This window comes from Scardinius erythrophthalmus, assembly GCF_964197995.2.
Source record: "Scardinius erythrophthalmus genome assembly, chromosome: 15".
Taxonomy (NCBI): domain Eukaryota; kingdom Metazoa; phylum Chordata; class Actinopteri; order Cypriniformes; family Leuciscidae; genus Scardinius; species Scardinius erythrophthalmus.
Window position 1 is genome coordinate 36,635,562 of NC_138235.1, and position 21,176 is coordinate 36,656,737.

General features: G+C 39.5%; 1 protein-coding gene across 1 annotated transcript in view; it reads right to left on the reverse strand.

The window, feature by feature from the left end:
* LOC308703137 (interferon-induced very large GTPase 1) overlaps window positions 1–13,137 on the reverse strand; it is a 29,968-nt gene extending 16,831 nt beyond the window's left edge. Inside the window, 2 exon segments of the mRNA XM_081386445.1 lie at window positions 6,329–6,370; window positions 13,043–13,137. Coding sequence (XP_081242571.1) covers window positions 6,329–6,370; window positions 13,043–13,058 — 58 coding nt within the window. The 5' untranslated portion in view covers window positions 13,059–13,137.
* Window positions 13,138–21,176: the final 8,039 nt, after the last annotated feature.

The window sequence follows — 21,176 nt, forward strand, 5'->3', positions numbered from 1 at the left end:
TGACATTAATGCGATTAATCGCGATTAAATATTTTAATCGTTTGACAGCACTAGTGTAAAGCCATATGCTGTGTCCCAATTCGCCTAAGTTACACTACGCCATAAAAGTATGTACTCTTTTTGTGAAGAAAATGTATTTACTTTTGAATGTGTAGCAAAAAAGTAGGCAACTTTTGGACATACTACTTCATCATCTTTATCGGACGGATCTGTCGCGTGCGTCCTGTCACGTAAACTGCCCTGTCAATCATCTTGTCACAGTTAAAATCCTCTATTAAATCTAATTTAATTTCCTACAGTTTCGGAGAGAAATGTAGTAGCACGTTCATCTGCCAGTGGGTCTTTCATGGAGACTGTCCTCATGTGTTTGCAATTTGAATATAATAATGCATTTAAAAGTTGGTGCGCTTCACCAACGGACGTCGCTCAAATGCCTCTGGGCACAATTGGATAGGCTAGACCTAAAACCAATCAGAGCGATCGTCATCGTGTAAAGCCCGCCTCAACGTTTCTGATTGGTGCCGCGATTTCCACGGCATGGAAATGGACTTGAATGAGCTCTTTGCCAAACTACTTGCAGAGCAAATCTAAATTTGCCGGAAGTTGTCTGGGTTTTCCCAGGCTAGCCGACTCTATCAATGGCATGGAAAACGTCTCGGGTTACTGGATGTAACCCTGGTTCCCCGAGAGAGGGGAACGAGACGCTGCGTCGAATACAACGCTACGGGGAATGCCTTCGGCATGCGTTATCTGAAGCCACTATACAACTATTCCAATCTGGATTGGTGCGCGTCATGACGTTGCATGTGACGGTGACCCGGACGCTATATAAGGGTCACAGGAACAAGGAAATGACAGCTTCGAAAAAGGTTCAAAGCAGCTGTTCTCAGGGCGTCCCGAAGGTGGGGAGAGGGGACGCAGCGTCTCGTTCCCCTCTCTCGGGGAACCAGGGTTACATCCAGTAACCCGAGACGTTCCCCTTCGTTACGGGGAACTCCCGCTGCGTCGAATACAACGCTACGGGGAACGAGTACCAGCTAGCCCCCACAGAGAACAAACGCCCTGGGTGTGAAGCATCTGGCACACTCAAGAGCACTAAAGCAAGGGAGAGTGAAAGATCCAACTGTGCTAAGAATTTTATTCTTTCTTGTTTGGTGTACAAAGGGAAGGTCGCATCAGCAACCTCGATATTAAGGTCCAAGTAGATAGGCCTGATTAATGACAGGCAGAACACTTAACTCCTAACACCTTTTTAGTGGATAATCTCTGGAAGCCTAAGAGGCTCTCTTGCTTACACCGTACATGCAACGAAGGATGAAGAGCCTGAGGAATTTTTAGAATAGCCTCCGGTACCTTGGTCACCGGGGAGAAATATCTCAAAGAAAGCTAACAAACTCCCATTTAATATCATATATAGATATACTCTGCGGAGCCGAATAGAGGCTCTAAGCAATTTAATATGATAGCCTGCAGAGACAGAGTTCATCCAGATTTTGATCACCTAATTGAAGATCATTGCTAAGGACAGGGTAAAATTTATAGATCCCACTATACTAAGAATTTTATTCTTGTCTTTTTGGTGTAAGAAAAAGGCTGAGTTAACAGCCTCAGAAGTGAGGTCCAATATATACATATGCCTAAAAAGGCAGGACACTGACTTCAAGGCACCATTAGTGGATAACTCTAAAAGCCTAGAAGGCTCTCCTGTCACACTTATAGCAACGAAGGATGAAGAGCCAGAGGAAATCATAAGATAGCCTCCGGTACCCTTATTGGTGACCGGGGAAATTTCATACTAGAAAGCTAACAGATTTCCAAATATGTAGATTTTCTTTTAATCTAAACATATTTACACTGACCTGTCAGCCTGCAAGGATAGCAGGATTCATCCTAGAAGGCTACAGGGAAATATGGAGGTCATGGGACGACCCGGGTGGACCACCCTGAGAGCATACAGAGGCCGTAGGCGCTATAGCGGCTCTGAGCGTGGACGAGAGGTCCCGATTAGAGTATAGAAGAATCCCAGTACTGAAGCCATAGGGCAGTAAAATGCTGGGTCCAGCTAACTCAATTAAAACTTCCTGAGCCGGGGAGTTCTGGAGGTAGATGATCTGATGACCTCGGCCACCAGATCAAAATTTTAAAGGGTTCTGGGCCTCTCAGGGGCCAAACCCAAGATTCCAGGACTGGGGAGACGGATGAAATAGAGTTCCCTCTGCCTGAGTAAGAAGGTCTCCCCTAGGCAGTAACTGCCATGGGGGGTCTGCCAGGAGACTGACAAGATCCGAAAACCCTATTCGAGAAGGCCAGAGTGGAGCCACGAGAATAAATCTACTCAAAATCTTCTGACCCTCTCCAGAACTCCAGGGAGCAGAGCGACCGGGGGAAAAGGCGTACAGTCGTCGCCTCGACCACGTCTGTACCATGGCATCCAGACCCAACAGGGCTGGATGCGAGAGAGAGAACCAGAGCGGGCAATGAGAATTCTCATGAGAAGCGAATAAATCTACCTCCGCCTGGCCGAACTTCTCCCATGTAAGCTCCACCACCTCGGGGTGGAGCCTCCATTCCCCTGGCCTGGGCCCCTGCCTCGACAGGGTGTCTGCTCCCACATTATCAACCCCAGGTATATACATGGCCCTCACAGAGAGAAATTTGTCCTTAGACCATAATAGAATATGATGGGCCAATTTGCACAGAGGACGAGACCTCAAGCCCCCCTGATGGTTGATGTAGAAGACCACCGATATATTATCAGACCTAACAAGGACCTGATGGCCTCTGAGGTCTGGAAGGAAATGCCTAAGGGCAAAGAATACTGCCAGCATCTCCAGGCAACTGATGTGCCATGCGAGGTGATGGTCCTTCCAGACCCCGCGGGTGTACCGGCCCTCCATGACCGCACCCCAGCCCATGCGGGAAGCATCCGTGGTCAGAATTTTTCTGGGACACGAAGCTCCAAGCACCTGGCCTTGGGACAGGAACCGTATGCCTTTCCATATGACTAGAGAACGAAGTTATCTGGACGTAACTCTAATCGTACGGAAGGGGTTGCCCCTTGGGGAAAACCCCCTGGTCCTGAGCCACCACTGTAGGGCCCTCATATGAAGCAAGCCGAGTAGAATCACTACTGATGCGGTTGCCATAAGGCCCAAAATTCTTTGAAAATGTTTGACAGTGATGGCCTGGCCTAACCTGATAGCTCTAACTGCAGCCACGATACTTTGAATACGTGGCTGGGTCAAGTGAACTCGCATAGATTGCGGGTCCCACTCAGCTCCAAGAAATTTTATTCTTTGAAGAGGAGACAGAGAACTTTTCTTGACATTGAGCCTTAGCCCCAAGCACTGAAGATGACGCAAAACAACATCTCGATGTTGGATTGCTAGCGTCTCTGGTTCTGCCAGAATAAGCCAGTCATCTATATAATTTAGGATGCAGTTCCCCTGAAGTCTCAGTGGAGCAAGGGCAGCATCCATACAATTTGTGAAGGTGCAAGGGGATAGAGCTAGGCCGAAAGGAAGAACCCTATAATGGTAAGCTTTTCCCCCCAAAAAGCGAACCTAAGGAACTTTCTATGATAATGGATGATGAAATTATGAAAATAAGCATCCATGAGATCTATTGTCACAAACCAGACTTCAGATCTGATTTGCTGAATGATACTGCATGGGTATAGTGAGCATTTTGAATCTAAATCTCCTCAAAGATTTATTCAATACTCTAAGATCTATAATAGGATGAAGTCCACCATCCTTTTTCGGAACAATGAAGTAACGGCTGAAAAAACCTGAATCCCTCTCCTGATTAGGGACAATTTCTATTGCTTTTGCTAAAAGGGATTCAACTTCATTTTCCATCACCTGGCACTGATCTGAGAAAACCAGTGTGTGTAATACCCCATTGAAATCGGGTGGTCTCACTTTAAACTGGATCCTATATCCTTCTTTAACTATACCCAGGGTCCATTTAGATATATTCAGAAGGCCTGACCAGGCGTCTAAATAATCTACAAGAGGAATCAATTTCTCTGGGTTAGTCTCAGGTGATATAATGTGCTTATCGGTGGTCTGAAGCAGTTTACTGGCAGGAAGTAACCGATGAATAATCTAATAGGGGGATCAGTCCCTCAAGACTGACCTCCCTTTTTTTTTCTTTTTTCTTAGCCCGAAAGGCAGTCCTCAGACCTGACTTCGGGGCTTTTTTTTTTCTTTTTTTTTATGAGAACGTCTCCTCTGACCCAGAGCCCTGTACAGGGGGAGGGGGAGGGGAAGAGGTGACCTCTCAGAATATGAGGAGCTGGCGGCTGTCCCATGGGGGCATGTAGGCATGCACCAGCTTGACATGCCGCCGTATAAGCCTTCCCTACCAAATTCGATATAATATTTATATTCTTTTTAATTTGGAGGGACGTGTCTAAGTCATCAGAGGTAATACGATATCTGGGAGAAACATTCTTCTACCCCCTGCATCATTAAATTCCCCAGTAATTTTCTTCTTCAATTATTCCACAATCTCAATACCTCAGTATGGAGATCGTTTGAAAAAAGAAAGACTCTGACACGAGGATTTTGACTGGGTTTGCAGGAAGCACTCTTCTTAGTCTCTTCCTGCTTATTAAATGACCATTCATTTAATTCCATTACAGCCCCAGTCTTTCTCCAGCAACTCCTCATAATGTGGTGAATAATTGTGGTTCAGTGTTGATAGTATCTGACTCCTCAAAATCAGATAAATCAAACACCGGGTCTTTAACACGGTCGGAAGAAGCCGCAGTGACGCGGGGTTCCGAACCGTGCGCGAGACCCGTAAACACTGCTCCACGTGCGAACCCGATGCAAACAGACAACGCGCTGCCTCGACAGACGCGAGCTGATGCACTAGGAACGCAAGCCTGTTTTTATTCTTTTTAAACAGGCTCAGGCGGGAGCGGAGCATTTATTTTCAGAGTAAACTCGGAGTCTACGCGCTGCCTCGGCAAACGCGAGATTCCCAGTCACAGAATGCTTTCAGTTTGCACAAAATAGACAGTGCCCTCGAGAACTGTCCGTGCAAGCTCCGCTCACAACCCAACACCACAAAGCAAGTGTGCGCCATCTTTGCTTCTTTTATTTTTCTTAAATCAAGGAGACGCACACTGCCTTCGCCATAGTAGATTTGACAGACAACACCAAATAAGACGTACAGTTTGACACAGAACGCTGCTGAAGAACAGAAGCTGTCATTTCCTTGTTCCTGTGACCCTTATATAGCGTCCGGGTCACCGTCACATGCAACGTCATGACGCGCACCAATCCAGATTGGAATAGTTGTATAGTGGCTTCAGATAACGCATGCCGAAGGCATTCCCCGTAGCGTTGTATTCGACGCAGCGGGAGTTCCCCGTAACGAAGGGGAACTAACTTTACCACGCTCCGAGAGCCCTCTAGTGGTCAGGAGCATTTCCATTGTGTTGCAGCTTTATTTTGTTGTGTTGTACATTTTCCGTTGTGTTTTGGCTTATTTCCTTTGTGTTGTATATTTTCCGTTGTGTTGTGGCTTATTTCCTTTGTGTTGTGGCTTATTTCTGTTGTGTTGTATATTTTCCGTTGTGTTGTGGCTTATTTCCTTTGTGTTGTGGCTTATTTCTGTTGTGTTGTACATTTTCCGTTGTGTTGTGGCTTATTTCTGTTGTGTTGTACATTTTCCGTTGTGTTGTGGCTTATTTCTGTTGTGTTGTACATTTTCCCTTGTGTTGTGGCTTATTTCCGTTGTGTTGTGGCTTATTTCTGTTGTGTTGTGGCTTATTTCTGTTGTGTTGTATATTTTCTATTGTGTTGTACATTTTCCGTTGTGTTGTGGCTTATTTCCGTTGTGTTGTGGCTTATTTCTGTTGTGTTGTATATTTTCTATTGTGTTGTACATTTTCCGTTGTGTTGTGGCTTATTTCCGTTTGTGTTGTGCCTTAATTTCGTTGTGTTGTGAACTTATGTTTGCTTTTTAAATTTCGTTGTGTTGTGCACTACTGGGCCACCGTACCACTCTCATTTGTGTCAGTTTCGGTTTATCATAAGCACACAAAAAAGATTGCATTAAAGGGATACTTCACCTCAGGGAAGATAAATGTGTATTTAAAATAGGTCATTTAAGTAGAAGAAATGTGAAGAAATTTTTGAATTTGGAGCTTTCTAGACTGAGAAAAGCCAGAAAATGTATTTTTGGCTTATGTGGATGAAAGACAACAACTCCCAGAATGCACTTGCTTCGCTGCCTTAGGAGGCCACGCCTACCGATTTTGATGATATTTTTCAGTATTGAATATTATGAATTATCATATTTGTTTACTTACTATTATGTCGGTCAAGAGATGGACTCCGCCGTCCTCTTTTAACTGCAAAAGAAAATAACATGCAATTCAAAAATTCACAAATTCTTTTACTAAATTATATATCTTTATATTAAAGTAATAATTCACACAAAAAGGACTTTACATTGTCTTTGCAGATTAATACAAATCTGTCAGTTGATATACAAGTGGGGGGGGAAATATTGCAAATAAAAGAAACAAATAATTTTTGATTGAGATGTATACTGTCTGCAGGGGCGGATCTACGGGGTGGCAAAGGATACAGTCTTGCCAGCCCTGTTGCCACCCCATTTATAAATCAGATAATATTTTTTAAGTACATTTTTATGTTCATAACCTACACGTTGAAGGCCAAGGAGACCCGCACCAAACTCCTCTCAAACAATCGTTGATTTAGAATCCCCTCCCCCTCACAATGGTTTCACCCATCACCAGCACGGCAGCGACATTTCAAAATATAAAGCAATATTAATTGTGTTCTAAATAAAAAAATGTTCCCCTTTTTTTAATATAACAAAAAGAACCGATAAGAATACCGTACCGGATCGATAAGGAGTATTGGTAAGAGTAGTAATACCGAATGATACCATCCCTATTGGCAGCAACGAATTAAAAGTTATGGCTAATTTAACTGTGATTAAATTCAGTATACGTCTGCCATATGTTGCCACCCCTCAAAAATTCCTGCCCCCCTCTCGCCACCCCATAGAGACAGAGCACAACGCGTCATAATCTGAAGACCACGCCCACCCAGGGGGAAAACAAACCAACCAAATCTCCATTGACTTTGCATTGCGAGAGGCTGCCTCCTTGTCATTTCTTGCTTCTAAGAAAAGACAGAATAATGCCTAAAAGCTGCTATGTGACAAGGTGTACAGCAAACAAGCTAAGAAACCCAGAAATAAGTTTTCATAAGCTGTCGACCCCAAAAAACGAGCGTTTAGTGGATACAGGCTGGAACGAATGGGTAAACTGCAAGCGGCAACCTCCCCGTCTCTCTCTTGAAACCAATACGGAAGTGAGTTAAACTGCAATTCATTGACTGGCCGCTTGAGGCTGACTGCAGAAGTGAGTCAAATCTGTATCTCCCCCATGTTAAAATTACCAACTTTACAGCAGAAAAAAACATGTTTACAGCCTGGTTCTCTCTGTGGCTTTGGTCTATACAGCTAATTTTGCCCTTCATAACAACTGTGAGGGGGGTGAATTTTTTTATAACTCATCCGTTTAGTTGATTAATATTTAAAGTTATGCATAATTAAGGGTGTGTCCACTTTTGAGTGACAGGTGGATTCCCGCTGATGTCAATGCTAGCCGTTTGTCTCCTGTTAGCCGCGTCACTTCACCTCAGCAAATTTTAGCTGCTGAACATGCCATCTCTGCAGTGTTTGTGCTTTTTTCTGGATTATTTCATACAATTTAATACACCCATTACTTCGCCCACGGCTTTGGATTCCGTCGTTGTTGTCGAGTATCGTTCGAGAGAACAACCAGCGCTGTATTTCAGTTGTTTTCCTCTGTGAACATGCACTAATGGATGTCTGACAATTTCGTTGCTTTTTGGAGTTTTCAGATTTAAAAACGTCTACAGATATAAAGGCTTGTTCGTTCTGCTCTCACGGAACAGATTGATTATAATATGCTTATGTACCGTCAGATGAAATCCTGCAGCTGTCGGCGCTTTCTCCGTCCATGCAATAAATGCACATCATTGAATGAGCGCGGATTTCTAGCGCATTTACTTGAACTTCATAGGTAACGTTAATATATCTATGGTTTAACCCATTTGAGAGGCGGCCAAAATCAGAATTTAAAATGGACTGAATGCTCTCTACGAACTTGACGAGCGATGCCGCGCAATCACTAGCTACGTTTACATGGACACAATCGGAATGAAATCAATCCGATTGATGAATCCGAACAAGGTGTTTACATGAATGATAAATAAAGTAATCGGGTTGATGTGCGCGTTTATATGTCACAAGTTTCAAATCGGATCTGATGTTTTGACATGCGCACACTGCACGAATATACAGACTTTCCCGCATAAATATTCTCATCTATTGGTTCTTTATTTGTTTTAAACAGCAGACGTAATATTAATTCGTCTCTGGTCATAATTTAGAGCATATTAACCGTTTTGCCGTGCTGCTTATTGATCACGCAGTAAAAATGCCCCTCCCCGCAGCCAAAACCAGTCGTCTGTGGATGAGAATCCAAAACAAGCACTGGTGGGACGTTGTCCTGCTTCACTTCACAGACGCGCGAGTGAAATTAGGATTTTAGAATGACGGGAAACTTATTAATATGACACTTTATTCAACAGGAAGAACAGCTCGTTCCGCGCGTCATACGTCATTACGCTATTTAACGTCATCGCACATGCGCAGTCCTTTTAGTTTCGGTTTTCAATCCGATCAAGTGTTTACATGTTCTCTCGATCGGATTACAAAAGGGATAAACCACCCCTTTCAATCAGATCGAAATTTCATTCGGATCGAGCTCAATCGGATCGATTAAGGTGTTTACATGAGGGTTTTTTAGTCCGATTGAGCCGTCAGTCCGATTATAAGTGTCCATGTAAACGCAGCTAGTGTCACACACACTCTCTCAGAGTAACAGTTACTGCATAATACATTTTCAACTAGTAGAATAGTACAGAATCACGATACACATACATAATATTTCGATGGGCAAAAACAGGAACTTTTAATTGTCTTTACATCATCAACTCACTTTAGCGCGAGGCCCTGTGCAGTCGCAGACTTGGTACTTTCAGTAGCATATAGCATTACCTCCAGGGGCGGAGTGGCAATCGGGAGAGTCGGGACTTTTCCCGGTGGGCCGGTAGTGTTTTGAGGCCGCGGAGGGCCGGTCTGATAATAGTTATACATTGCGAGTTATTTTAGCAACACCCGTCTGGCGGCCTGATGTGCGGCCGCTTCTCGCTGGTCAAACTGTGCAGCCTCTCTGCTCAACACAGTATATAAAAGTGCTCAACCCGTTCGGCAGGTCCAACCATGTCTATAGGATTTTCAAAAACATAGGGGGGTCAGTGAGCGGCCCCTCCCAAAATCGGGTCGGCCTTTGATGTAAAAAGCCGCCGAACACCTCTTTTTCCTCGTCACGTCTTGGAAGTCTAACGTCCGTAAGAGTGAGTTAAATGATGGAAAGGCAAAAAAGAAAACTTATCTTGTTATTTCGAGATATTAAGACGTTATTTCAACATAATATCTCGTTATTTCGACATAATAAGTCGTTATTTCGACATAATAAGGGGGCATTCTAATCTGCATTAAGCTAGCCTACATTAAGCGTTCTTAGGCCTAATGGTTTTCTATGGGAGGAAATTGCTTAACGTGTAATTAAACGTTGCGTTCATATTCTGGGCTCATCTGATTTTTAGTAGGCTACATAGCATTTTTATGATTTTAGTATCATAATGATTAATAAATGCACGCACAATTATCCGTGAACTTGATTTGAACAAACGCCTTTCAACTTGTGCAAAATTCAGAATTAAATGAATGTGCAGCAATTTGCACAAATAGAGAGTCTGTAGGCCTATTGTAGCCATTAAATAAGCGCATTTAGTTTCATATGTTAAAATATATAATGTCATTTCTTTTCCATTTATGTTTATTTATGAAAAGTGAACAGCACGAATAAGATATGATGCCTATCAAGAGACAGAGGGTCAGACAGACATGATTTTGACCATTTCATTCAGTTTTGTTTTGTAGAAAACCTTTCATTAAGGTGAATTTCGTTTTGTATAAATTGTATCTTAATTTTAATCATTTTTTAAATAATAATAAGCAAATATAACAAACAGACAATATAGCCTAATCATGGAGGCGCCCGCGCGGTCAATTGCATTGCACGTTAACTGAGCGCATCTCATCCGAACTAAGTTAACGAAACTCAGTGTATGCCTCACACAGACATGCGAAACACATCAAATACACAAAGCTTGAAATAACTTTAAACGAAATAATTCAAAACGAAAAGAAAAAGGCTTGCCTACTCTCTGATTACGTAATCATGCATTTCTCTAGGCGCGTTCACTATATATGGCGATCGTCAACTTCATCTTTGCAGCCGACACCCGACACTGTCAGAAAACACTAATTTATTACTAAAAATCAATGCACGCGTTACCGGATTTACAAATGCACATCTTGCTTGTTGCACGCACATAAATGTTGAAATAACGAAATATTATGTTGAAATAACCTTATTAATAAGCTACTAATAGCCTACATCTTTTAGAATATTTGATTGAATGCTGAATGTTGCGCTTGTTCAATTTAATAAAATTAAAACTTTAATTGTGATCATTAAAATAATTGAATATTAAATATTTAGTGGCCAAGTTTTGCTCAATTATTATTTGTATAACTGCGCAGCTCCCCCGTCAATGATCTAGCACCCCTCAGCACAAGCGTTAAAAAATCTGGCGCTGAGAAGGTCAGACTCAAAAATTATGGAGGAGGAGGCAGTGAAATGCTCCAAAATAACAGACATGTTCCGGGCATCAACAAGCAAAGATACTACAGGTGAAATAAACTGAAGCACATGTTGTCAAAGCTAGGCACAGATGGGAATTAGCACCAGCTATGCAGCCAGCCAGCCAAAAGCTTGTGTAATTTGAAAGTAGCAGTGGTAAATATGAGACAAATAAAAAGTTTACTATTGAGTGACTATCTAGGCTACTGCAGATTTCCTAGTTTTAAAACGAGTAACCTCCCTTGGCTGCTGCTGCTATGTTAAGTGTATACAGATTATGTTAACACTAGCAGAAGCTAACGAGCAAGGTGTCGTGTCACCGTGAAAATGCCATAGACCCTTTTCAACAGGGTGATGATGACACGTTTTAACGGTCATCATCCGCATAAATCCTGGAAAGTTTTTTTTAATATTTTCAATTGAAAAAAATATGTATTTACATTTAACACTATTTTATATTATATTACCTTTAATAAAATTACAAAAAAAAACGAGTTAATGCTGCTGTGAGGGTTTCTAATGCTGCGTCTGTGGGAGTGATGACAAAGTGACTTATATTTCTCTCTTCTGAGTTCTTCTGACTGCCGTTATCCATCTCTCGCAATTTTTTTACTCTTTTAGAAAGTTGTGAAAAAACTATAGAGGAACAAAAAAAAATCTATTTAATATTCTCTCATTCACTGCTATATTTTTTAGCAAAGGTTTTTTTTTTTTTTTTTTTTTTTTTTTTTTACCACCGAGGGCCGGTGGTCTACGAAATTTCCCGGTAGATTTTTTGGTCCCACTCCGCCCCTGATTACCTCCCAAGCCTGAGCTAACTCGATCACGTCGAGCGGTGAGTGTGGTTTCAGATAGCCAGGCTCCTCAGCTCCACCCACGCCCCGCCTCTTTGCCCATTTTCTGTTATCCGGGAGTGATGCAAGGTGACGCGAGGCCAAGATGGCGACGGCCGACTCCGCCCACTTTAGGCTTCAAAAATGCTCTTCAGAAACCTACGGGTGACGTCACGGACACTACGTACATATTTTTTTACAGTCTATGGTAAATTGTGGGATCCTGACACTCAGTATGCACTAAAAATACACTACATCTGCAGCAAGTTAAACATTTGGTCACTGGTGAGTCAAATATCCAAATGTCAGTTTTATATATTATATTTCTGTAAGATAAACTATCCTGTGTAGCCGATTACGGTCTCCTCCGGCGGACGTACGTTAGTTCTCAGAGTAATGAGTCACGTGACGCTCTGTCTCAACTGTCTGTATCCACTTTTATGTCCTAAACACTCGTTTTTGGGGGGTCGAGAGCTAATAAAAACTTATTTCTGGGTTTTTTAGCTTGTTTGCTGTACACCTTGTCACACAGCAGCTTTCAGGCATTTTTCTGTCTTTTCTTAGAAGCAAGAAATGACAAGAAGGCAGCCTCTCGCAATGCAAAGTCAATGGAGACCGTTGGATTGTTTTCCCCCTGGGTGTGGGCGTGGCCTAAATGCGCTCTGTCTCTATAAATAATCCGCCCCTTACTGTCTGGAATGGCTGCAGTGTATGACCATATCTATCTAATATTGAAGGCAATGCGTCAAAGATTAGTCACATATCTTTAGTTAAATTTCTTGCTTTTTTTCCTATTCAAAATGTTTTTTTGAAACGCATGGGTCGATCTCCGTAACCCTTTTTATTCTGACCAACATCAAAAACTTAAAAAAATTAAACGAATTCGTCTTTTTACAGTATGAGCAAAATATTGCAGGAATATCTACTAGCCCTGTATGAGTGTTGCGAAATCTCTAAAGGGAAAATAAAATGGTAACGTTACAACCTTTGATGAAATGGTTAATCGAAATGTTACTGAAAAAAGTTGTGCTACCTTATGATTTCTCGAGGTGACAAACTTTGCCTTATTATTATTAATTCTGCCTAGGCTATATCACATTTACCACATGCCTCGCTGCCTTATTATTCACAAGAAAACGCATTCAAACAAACGGCGTTGCTCCGTTAGATTACGATAGAAGAAAAGCGCGTTCTGTAAGCAGGCCTTATCCTACTTGTAGGCCTACTGACATATTTTCCAGCATTTAGATATTTACTGTATTTAAAAAAGAAAAGAATAATTGCAGTTAGGATTTCAGTAAATGTGGTATTTTGGCTCGTTAATCATATTAATATGGTCTGATTTGAGTCTTACCTAAACTTGAAGCCATTAGCCTATATGTTCGTAACAAAATCGAAAGTTAAAGTGTGTTCTAACATGGAGAAGATAACACGCCTATGTGTGTGTGTGTGTGTGTGTGTGTGTGTCATGTGTGGTAAGAGGGTGTGCTACTCTCCACCCTCAAAATTTCTCGCAAGAGTGATCATAGTTTTCATGTTTAGTCTTTCACGCAAGTAATCGTTATGATAAATGTTTTGTCTGATCGCACACAGATCAGAACGAACTTCTATGACGGTGCCGATAACTTTTTAAATCAGCCTTTTACATCACGCAGTAGGCTACATTATCTTAGAATGGAGCACACGATGTTTCCCAATGTTTTCTAATATAGAAATAGAATAATATTTTCTATTAATATAGGTTGATTCTATGTATTACTGTCACCTGGTTTTGAAACACCCGCTATAGCCCAAACTAGCACGATTAATGCTAGTTTAATTAATCATTTTTTGCGTTGTTTTACTATTCAAACAGAGACCACATTTCATAACAATTTTTTTCCACTTTTCTAATCCACCACCGCAATTTCAATATAAATCAAACATATTCAAATGCCCATGTCTGACCTGCACATAATCTGAAGCCTCACCGTATGTAAACAAACAGCCATATGGACCTTTTTCAAAGACTGTGATGACGCGTTTTAACGGTCATCAGCATCTTAAATCCTGAAAAGTATTTTTTTTTTTGTTTTAAAGTGTGTATGTACATTTATAACACTATACTTTGTATTATATTACCTTTGCATCAAATGACAAAAAAAAAAAAAAAAAAAAAAAAATGGATGGATGGATGGACGGACGAACGGTAAATTTGACATCTTTCTCTCTTCTGACTGCCATTATAAATCTCTCTCTCTCTCTCTCTCTCTCTCTCTATATATATATATATATATATCTTTTTGAAAGTTGTGAAAACACAATTGTGTAGTTTTTCTTTTGCTATTTGAGCAAATGGGAACACAGAAATTTTAATTTAATGTTGTCTCTAGGAATTTACCCATATGATGACTACCCTTCTGAGAAACCTGGAAATTTGAAAAGGGTCAAATTGAGAATCATGATGAATGCACACATTCTCATCTGTACAATTTACTTGTGTTGAAGGCCAATGGAGACATTAAAAAGAGATTTCAATTTTAGCCACTGATACTGAGTGCAAAGCCTAATAAGTTAATGTGAAAGTGAGTTTTTAAGTTTGACTTATAGTATAGTCTCAATCTCTGAGAGATCAGAAAGAGAGAAAAGTTGTGATTAATTGTTACATTTTTAAAGGTTTTGATGCCATCTAGTGGATGTAACTGGTTTCATTGCCAGTGTGTAACTTCCTGATGAAAGTCATGAAGACTGAAGATCTTCAGTGAATGTTCATCAGATCAGTTAGATCTTCAGTGAATGTTCATCAGATCAGTTAGATCTTCAGTGAATGTTCATCAGATCAGTTAGATCTTCAGTGAATGTTCATCAGATCAGTTAGATCTTCAGTGAATGTTCATCAGATCAGTTAGATCTTCAGGTGCTTCATCAAGAGAAACGGCACAAAGCAGTTCCTGATAACTGTTCAAAATGACCATCAGGATGTGTGTTTTCATTGTGTTCTTCATCAGTATGGAAGGTAAGAAATCATTTCTTTTCACAAGCAGAATATTGTTTTAGTGGTTGTGTTCACTGGTCAGTGACTTACTGGAACATTTTCACTTTCAATTCATGCTGCATATATCTTGAGTTGTACTCAACACAATTAAATATTTTCAATAAGTCACAACATATCAAAATGTATGCAACATTTAAATAAAAGTGTGCAAACTTGACAAAAGTACTTGTAATGCTCGGCAAGGCAAATTGATTTATATTACACTGTGGTAATCCAGTGCTTCACAGAAAAAAAAATTTGAACAAAAATTAAAAAAATAAAAATGTTCATAAGAAATCAATTGAAACTACAATAAAAGAAAGAAGCAAAAAAAAAAAGTTAAAAATGAGATGAAAAAAAAATATGAGGGACGTAAAAGGAAGAGAGGCAGTGCAGTGTGATCTGTACAGCGCAGAAACAAACTGTTTTTATTCTGGGCTCAAAGGTATCTATCGATACTAATATCACTTAATATAAGCAGTAATCTACCCTGCAGGTAATACATGCATAAATAGCTTAAGCTTCTCTAGGTAGAAACAAAAGATCTGATTCGTACTATGTTTTTTAGATGTAGTAAGCTAATTTAGTTCTGGCTTTGATGTATTTTCTGAAACTAAGATCAGAATCCAGGATGACACTGAGATTCATGACTTCATGTTTAGTTTCTAGACTCCTGGTGTCAAAGTATTCATTCACCTTTGATACTTCATCTTTATTGCCAAATACAATAACCTCTGTTTTGTCTTTATTAACTGAAGAACATTTTTGGCACATCCAGCTGTTCATTTCATTTAAGCATTGGCACAGGGAGTCTATGGGATTGGGGACTGAAGTCACTTGGCGATAAATCTAGATCTGAGTGTCTTCTGCATTACTGTGATAATAAGCAATATTGTTGTTTTGAATTATATGGCCTCGTGGGAGAATATACAAACTGAACAGTGGAGGCGCAATGATTGAACCTTATAACTCAATGTGTCATAGCAGTCCAATCAGATTCATAACTGCTTATGCTCACAAATAGCCTTCTAAATATGACCTAAAGCATGTTTTGTTGAAGAAAGTTTTCTTATTTACTAGCTCTCAGTGTAACTCATGTTTAACCCTCATTCATATTGTTTCAGGTCTGGTGAATGGTGAGTGGGATGAGTTAAAGACAGTGATGGAGGGAGACGATCTGACTCTGCAAACAGGAGTTCCTGAACTAAAAGGAGAGGATGAAACAATGTGGCTGTTTACAAGTGGCAGCCAAACCACCCGAATAGCACAGATGTATCAGAGTAACATATCGCTTCATAAGAGACTCGCTGACAGATCGCAGCTCGACACACAGACCGGATCACTGACCATCTGGAACATCAGTGCCAGTGAATCTGGACTTTATACGCTTGAACTCACCATCAATGACTTCATCTCTAGGAGAACATTCAGAGTTGATGTATATGGTAAGTTTTAACTGCAGCCAATAGAAGACTAAATACTAGTGTGTCACGTTCTGGGCCAGCCCAGTATAGAGACACTTAGCCTTTAGAGTAAAATATTAGTGTTAAATTGCGCCATCGTCCACCTTAAGTAAGGTAGATCAATAATATTGTTGAATATTAAATGTCCCCAACTAAGCAAGCCAAAAGCCAAGGCAACAGTGGCAAGGAACCAAAACTCCATCAGGAGACAGAATGGTAAGAACTCGAGCTGTAGTTTGTTTAATAACCGTGCAGGGCAATCACCTATAATAGCATTACAATAATCTAGCCTTGAGGTCATGAACGCATTAACTAATTGTTCCGCATTTGTCAATGAGAGCATATGACGTATTTCAGATATATTTTTAAGATGGAAAAAAGCAGCTTTACAAATGAGTGTAAGCAGTTGAAAAAAACTGTAAATCGATTACTGGATGCTGTAATGTTATTGTACATCTGATTTATGATTTAGAATAGCAACTCTGCCTCTGCCTCTGATTTCAAGCAGTTTGTCTGCGATTTTGCAAAATCTGTCGGCGAGTGAAAATCGGGGCTAAAATCGTGCAGTGTGAACTCGGCATAACCTGTGGGGGAACTCGCGGTGACACGGGGAGAACAAAGGCCTCCTGGGTCAGGTGAGTGCTGCTTTATTTTTCTTATAGTTACAATTATCTATCTATCTATAGCCTACAGTATATATATATATTCATTAATTTATTTATTTTACATTTTTGCAGGTTTTGAAATTCGCAAAAGCTCAATATAACCAAAGATAAATATCAATATATTATTGGAGAGGCGGTATTAACATTGTTTAATTCTAAAAAACTTAACATTAAGTTAAGTTTACATGACATAAATAAATAGTAGATGTTATATGAAATTGAGTTTTAATCACTGATAAGTCAGAAAGAGAAAAGCTGTGATTAATTGTTGAGAGGTTTTGGTGCCATCTAATGGATTCAGCAGATTCATCTCCACCTGTGGCACTTCCTGATGACAGCCAGAGTTACAATCCTCTGAATGTTCATCAGACGAGCTCGAGCTCCAGGTGCATTATCAACATTAATAACATCACTTATATTAATATCTAATGCCTGTTCAAAATGTGGGTTTTCATCGTGTTTTTCATCCGTGTGGATGGTAAGATTTTTTAAATCTTATATTGTTTCTATTCTTTTAGTGGTTGTGGTCATGACTGTGTAACTTGCTGAGATGCTCAACAGGGCAAACTAATGACACAAGTTGTACAAATACAATTAAGGATTTTCAAACATTACATTAAATTGGTCTAACATGAAATTGTTTGCAAAATCTCTGAAAGTTATTGTTAACTCAACTGCTGTTACAAAAACATTAAACACGAAACTTATTTTTATCAGTTACACAAACACTTTAAATTGCACACCATGAACTATTTTTAGTCAATTTTAGATGGATGGATGGAAAGAGATAGATAGATAGATAGATAGATAGATAGATAGATAGATAGATAGATAGATAGATAGATAGATAGATAGATAGATAGATAGATAGATAGATAGATAGATAGATAGATAGATAGATAGATAGATAGATAGATAGATAGTAGGGCTGCTGAATACATAGAAATTTATAGAAATATCGCAAATGTATATATCGTATCGTAACAGCTTGCAATAACTGGGGTCATGAACAAAAGACAAAGAGAAAATCTCACTGCTCTACGCTGAATACATTTTGTAGCTTTAATAAGAATCAGTATATATTTAATTCATACATTGAAAACTAAGCAGTGTTTTATTTTTACATTTGATTATTTAGTTTCTGTTGTTAAATAAACCTAATGTAGGCCTTCCTGGTTTACACTGATGTTAAAATAACTCTTCTTATGCTACTGTAAAACACTGTTCACGTTCAGAAGTTGTAAGGATGTTTTCTTGTCACAAAAAGAATGTGAAACACGTTTGTAGATTATATAATTTTAAATATATTTTAAAAATCATTTAAGTTTTGTGTGTGACAAAATATTGTGCTAAAGCATCGTATCGAATATCGCATTATTTGATGAGTTATCGCATTTATAGATAGATAGCCTAGATAGATAGCCTAGATAGATAGCCACATCCTGCTTCAACAAGTATTTCCATTGTGGTTTCTGCATAATGTACTGCTAATCAACATCTAGTTTGGATGACAATATAGTTTTTTATATGTAACCCAAATCAAACCATTTTCACTGGAACACACTGGAACAACAAATTTTCATGTTGTTCCAGTGTGTGGACAGGCTGATGTTTTTAAAACAGTTCAAGTGAAGGAGGGAGAAGTCCTACGTCTACATCCAGGAGTTGATCTGACGGAAGACTTTCAAATACTCTGGTCTTATGAAAGTGGCGATCTAAGTACTCGTGTCGCACAGATACATCAAGGGAAAACTTACACACATTATGATGAGAGATTCGCTGGCAGAGTGCAGATTGACCAAACGACTGGAGTTCTGACCATCTCAAACATCAGGACCAATGAAACTGGACCCTTTGTAGCATTCATTGTTATTAACAAACAGATCTCAAAGCGGAAGTTCTATGTTGCTGTATATGGTAAGTTTTATTTGTAAAAAAAAACAATACTTGTACAAAAAACAATAGAAAGGTGAAACTCGAAAAATTTTAATATCGTGCAGAAGTTATAATTTTGATGATTATGGCTTACAGCTTATGAAAACACCAAATTCAAAATCTCAGAAAATTAGAATATTACATGAAATCAGTAAAAAAAAAAAAAAAAAAAAGAATTTTAAATACAGAAATGTCGGCCCTCTGAAAAGTATAATCATGCATATGTACAGTATATAGTTATATATACACTAAATAAATTAGTTTCACCTTTTAATTTGAATTACTGAAATACATGAACTTTTGCATGATATTCGAATTTTTCGAGTTTCACGTTTCATCTCGTCCTAAAGCACCCGTCTCATCAGTTACTGTGCACCAATCTACAGTCCTTCAGTCTGTCTTATACTTCGCTAATAATAATAATAATTCTAATAATACATTTTATTTATAATGCGCTTTTCTAAACCCAGAGTGCTACAGACATTAAAATCAAATAAAAAATACAAAAGCACAAGAGTAATACAAAAATAATCATTACAGTACAACACAGTAAAATACAAATCATGACAGTCTATATAAGCAATTTTAAGATGAGTTTTTAACAACTTGATCTGATCTTCTGGCTAATGTGGGAGCATCTCTAACAATAAGAGGAAGTGTATCCCATAACCTGTGCAGCAACAGAGAAAGCTCTCTCCTCCACAGAGTTTAATCTACAGGGCTGAAGAGCAAGTGAAGCACTAGACCGAAGGGAACGGGAAGGCGCGTACAGGCTGACTAAGTCACTGATATAAGAAGGGGAAATTTCGTGCATAGCTTTGTATGTCTGTGAGAGTTTTAAAAGCAATACGCGACTGAACAGGAGGCCAATGCAAGCACACAAAGCACGCCTGTAATGTGCTGACGTGTGAAGTGTGTGTAAGCACACGAGCTGCTGAATTCTGGATGTTCTGCAGCCGTTTTATAGATTTAGCAGGTAAACCAACAAATAGTGCATTACAATAATCAATCCTGGAAGTAACAAATGCATGAATACGCCTTTCAGCGTCGGGTAGAGTAAGATAGGGCCTAATTCTTGCAATGTTTCTGAGATGCTGGAATGTAGATTTTGTAATACTCTTAATATGTGAGTGTTAGGTGAGCGTCAAAGATCACACCAAGGTTACGAGCATAAGAAGATGGAAATAAAACACTATTATCCATAATCAAATAAAAATGTCTCCCTTTGTGAGTAGCCGCCGGTGTGGCAATGAGAAGAATCTGTCTTGGAAGAATTCAATAAAAAAAAAAACAATGGTACATCCACGTTTTTATTTCCTGCACACACTCCGAGAGGATTGTAGAGGTGACAGTAGGATCAGATTTGGAGCTGATGTAAATTTGAGTATACCCCAAACCCCAAAAGTGATACCCCAAACCATATTTCCTAATTATTTGCCCCAAAGGAAGCATATAAACACTAAAAAATATGGGACACAGGACAGTGACTGATTCAGAGCAGGGTGAGACCTACTTTTGTGTTTTGTAGTCTGACAGACCAATAGACAAAAAGACAGATAAGACTTTTAGATTTGAGCCCATAAGTTGATTCTATAAATTCAAGACTAAATAAAAACTGTCAACAGGTTCATCATCGACCAGCAACACGACCAGCACCAACCAGACAAGAGAGCTTTACCCTCCAAACAAAGGTATGAAACATGACCACATGAAGCTTCCTGCCACAATAACCTCTGTGCAGCTTCTGTCTATACAAAGACATGTAATAACAGATGTTTCTCGATACGTCTCTTCTGTTTCAGATTGTGCAGAGCGTTGTGGCGGCACCGAGGCTCTGGTTCGACTGGTTCTGTCTGGTCTGGTGGGAATCGCCACGGTTTACTTTCTGGTTGATCATGTGAGGTCCTGTTAATCTCAAAGGAGATTTCTCTGTGTGATGATGATACTTTCATGAAATGTCACAAAATGCACTTTGACATTAAAGTGAGTTTGCCAGAAGGAATTGCCAATTGATAATCATTGATAATGTTATTGACTGGCCAGCCTATAAAGAGTAACAATTAATATGAAATCACAATTATTAGATTGTCACACAACACATTGTATAACAAGATGTTTCTCTGGCATTTCCTTTTACATTTTAGGAAACATTTTACATTTGTTTGTTTCCCAGGAGTTCTGAAATGCTAAACCATGTGAATTATGTTGCATTATATACAAACTTTAAGAGACACTGCTTTTACTTTCCTATATGCACAAAGTTTATATTAAATCAACTTGTTAATCACTTTATCATATTATGGGTGGAGCTAACAGGTCTTTCTCTAGAATTGTTGTTTGTTGCATTTTATAAAACCTGTCTATGTAATCCAAATCAAACCTTTCATGTTGTTTCTCTGCATGTACTACGTG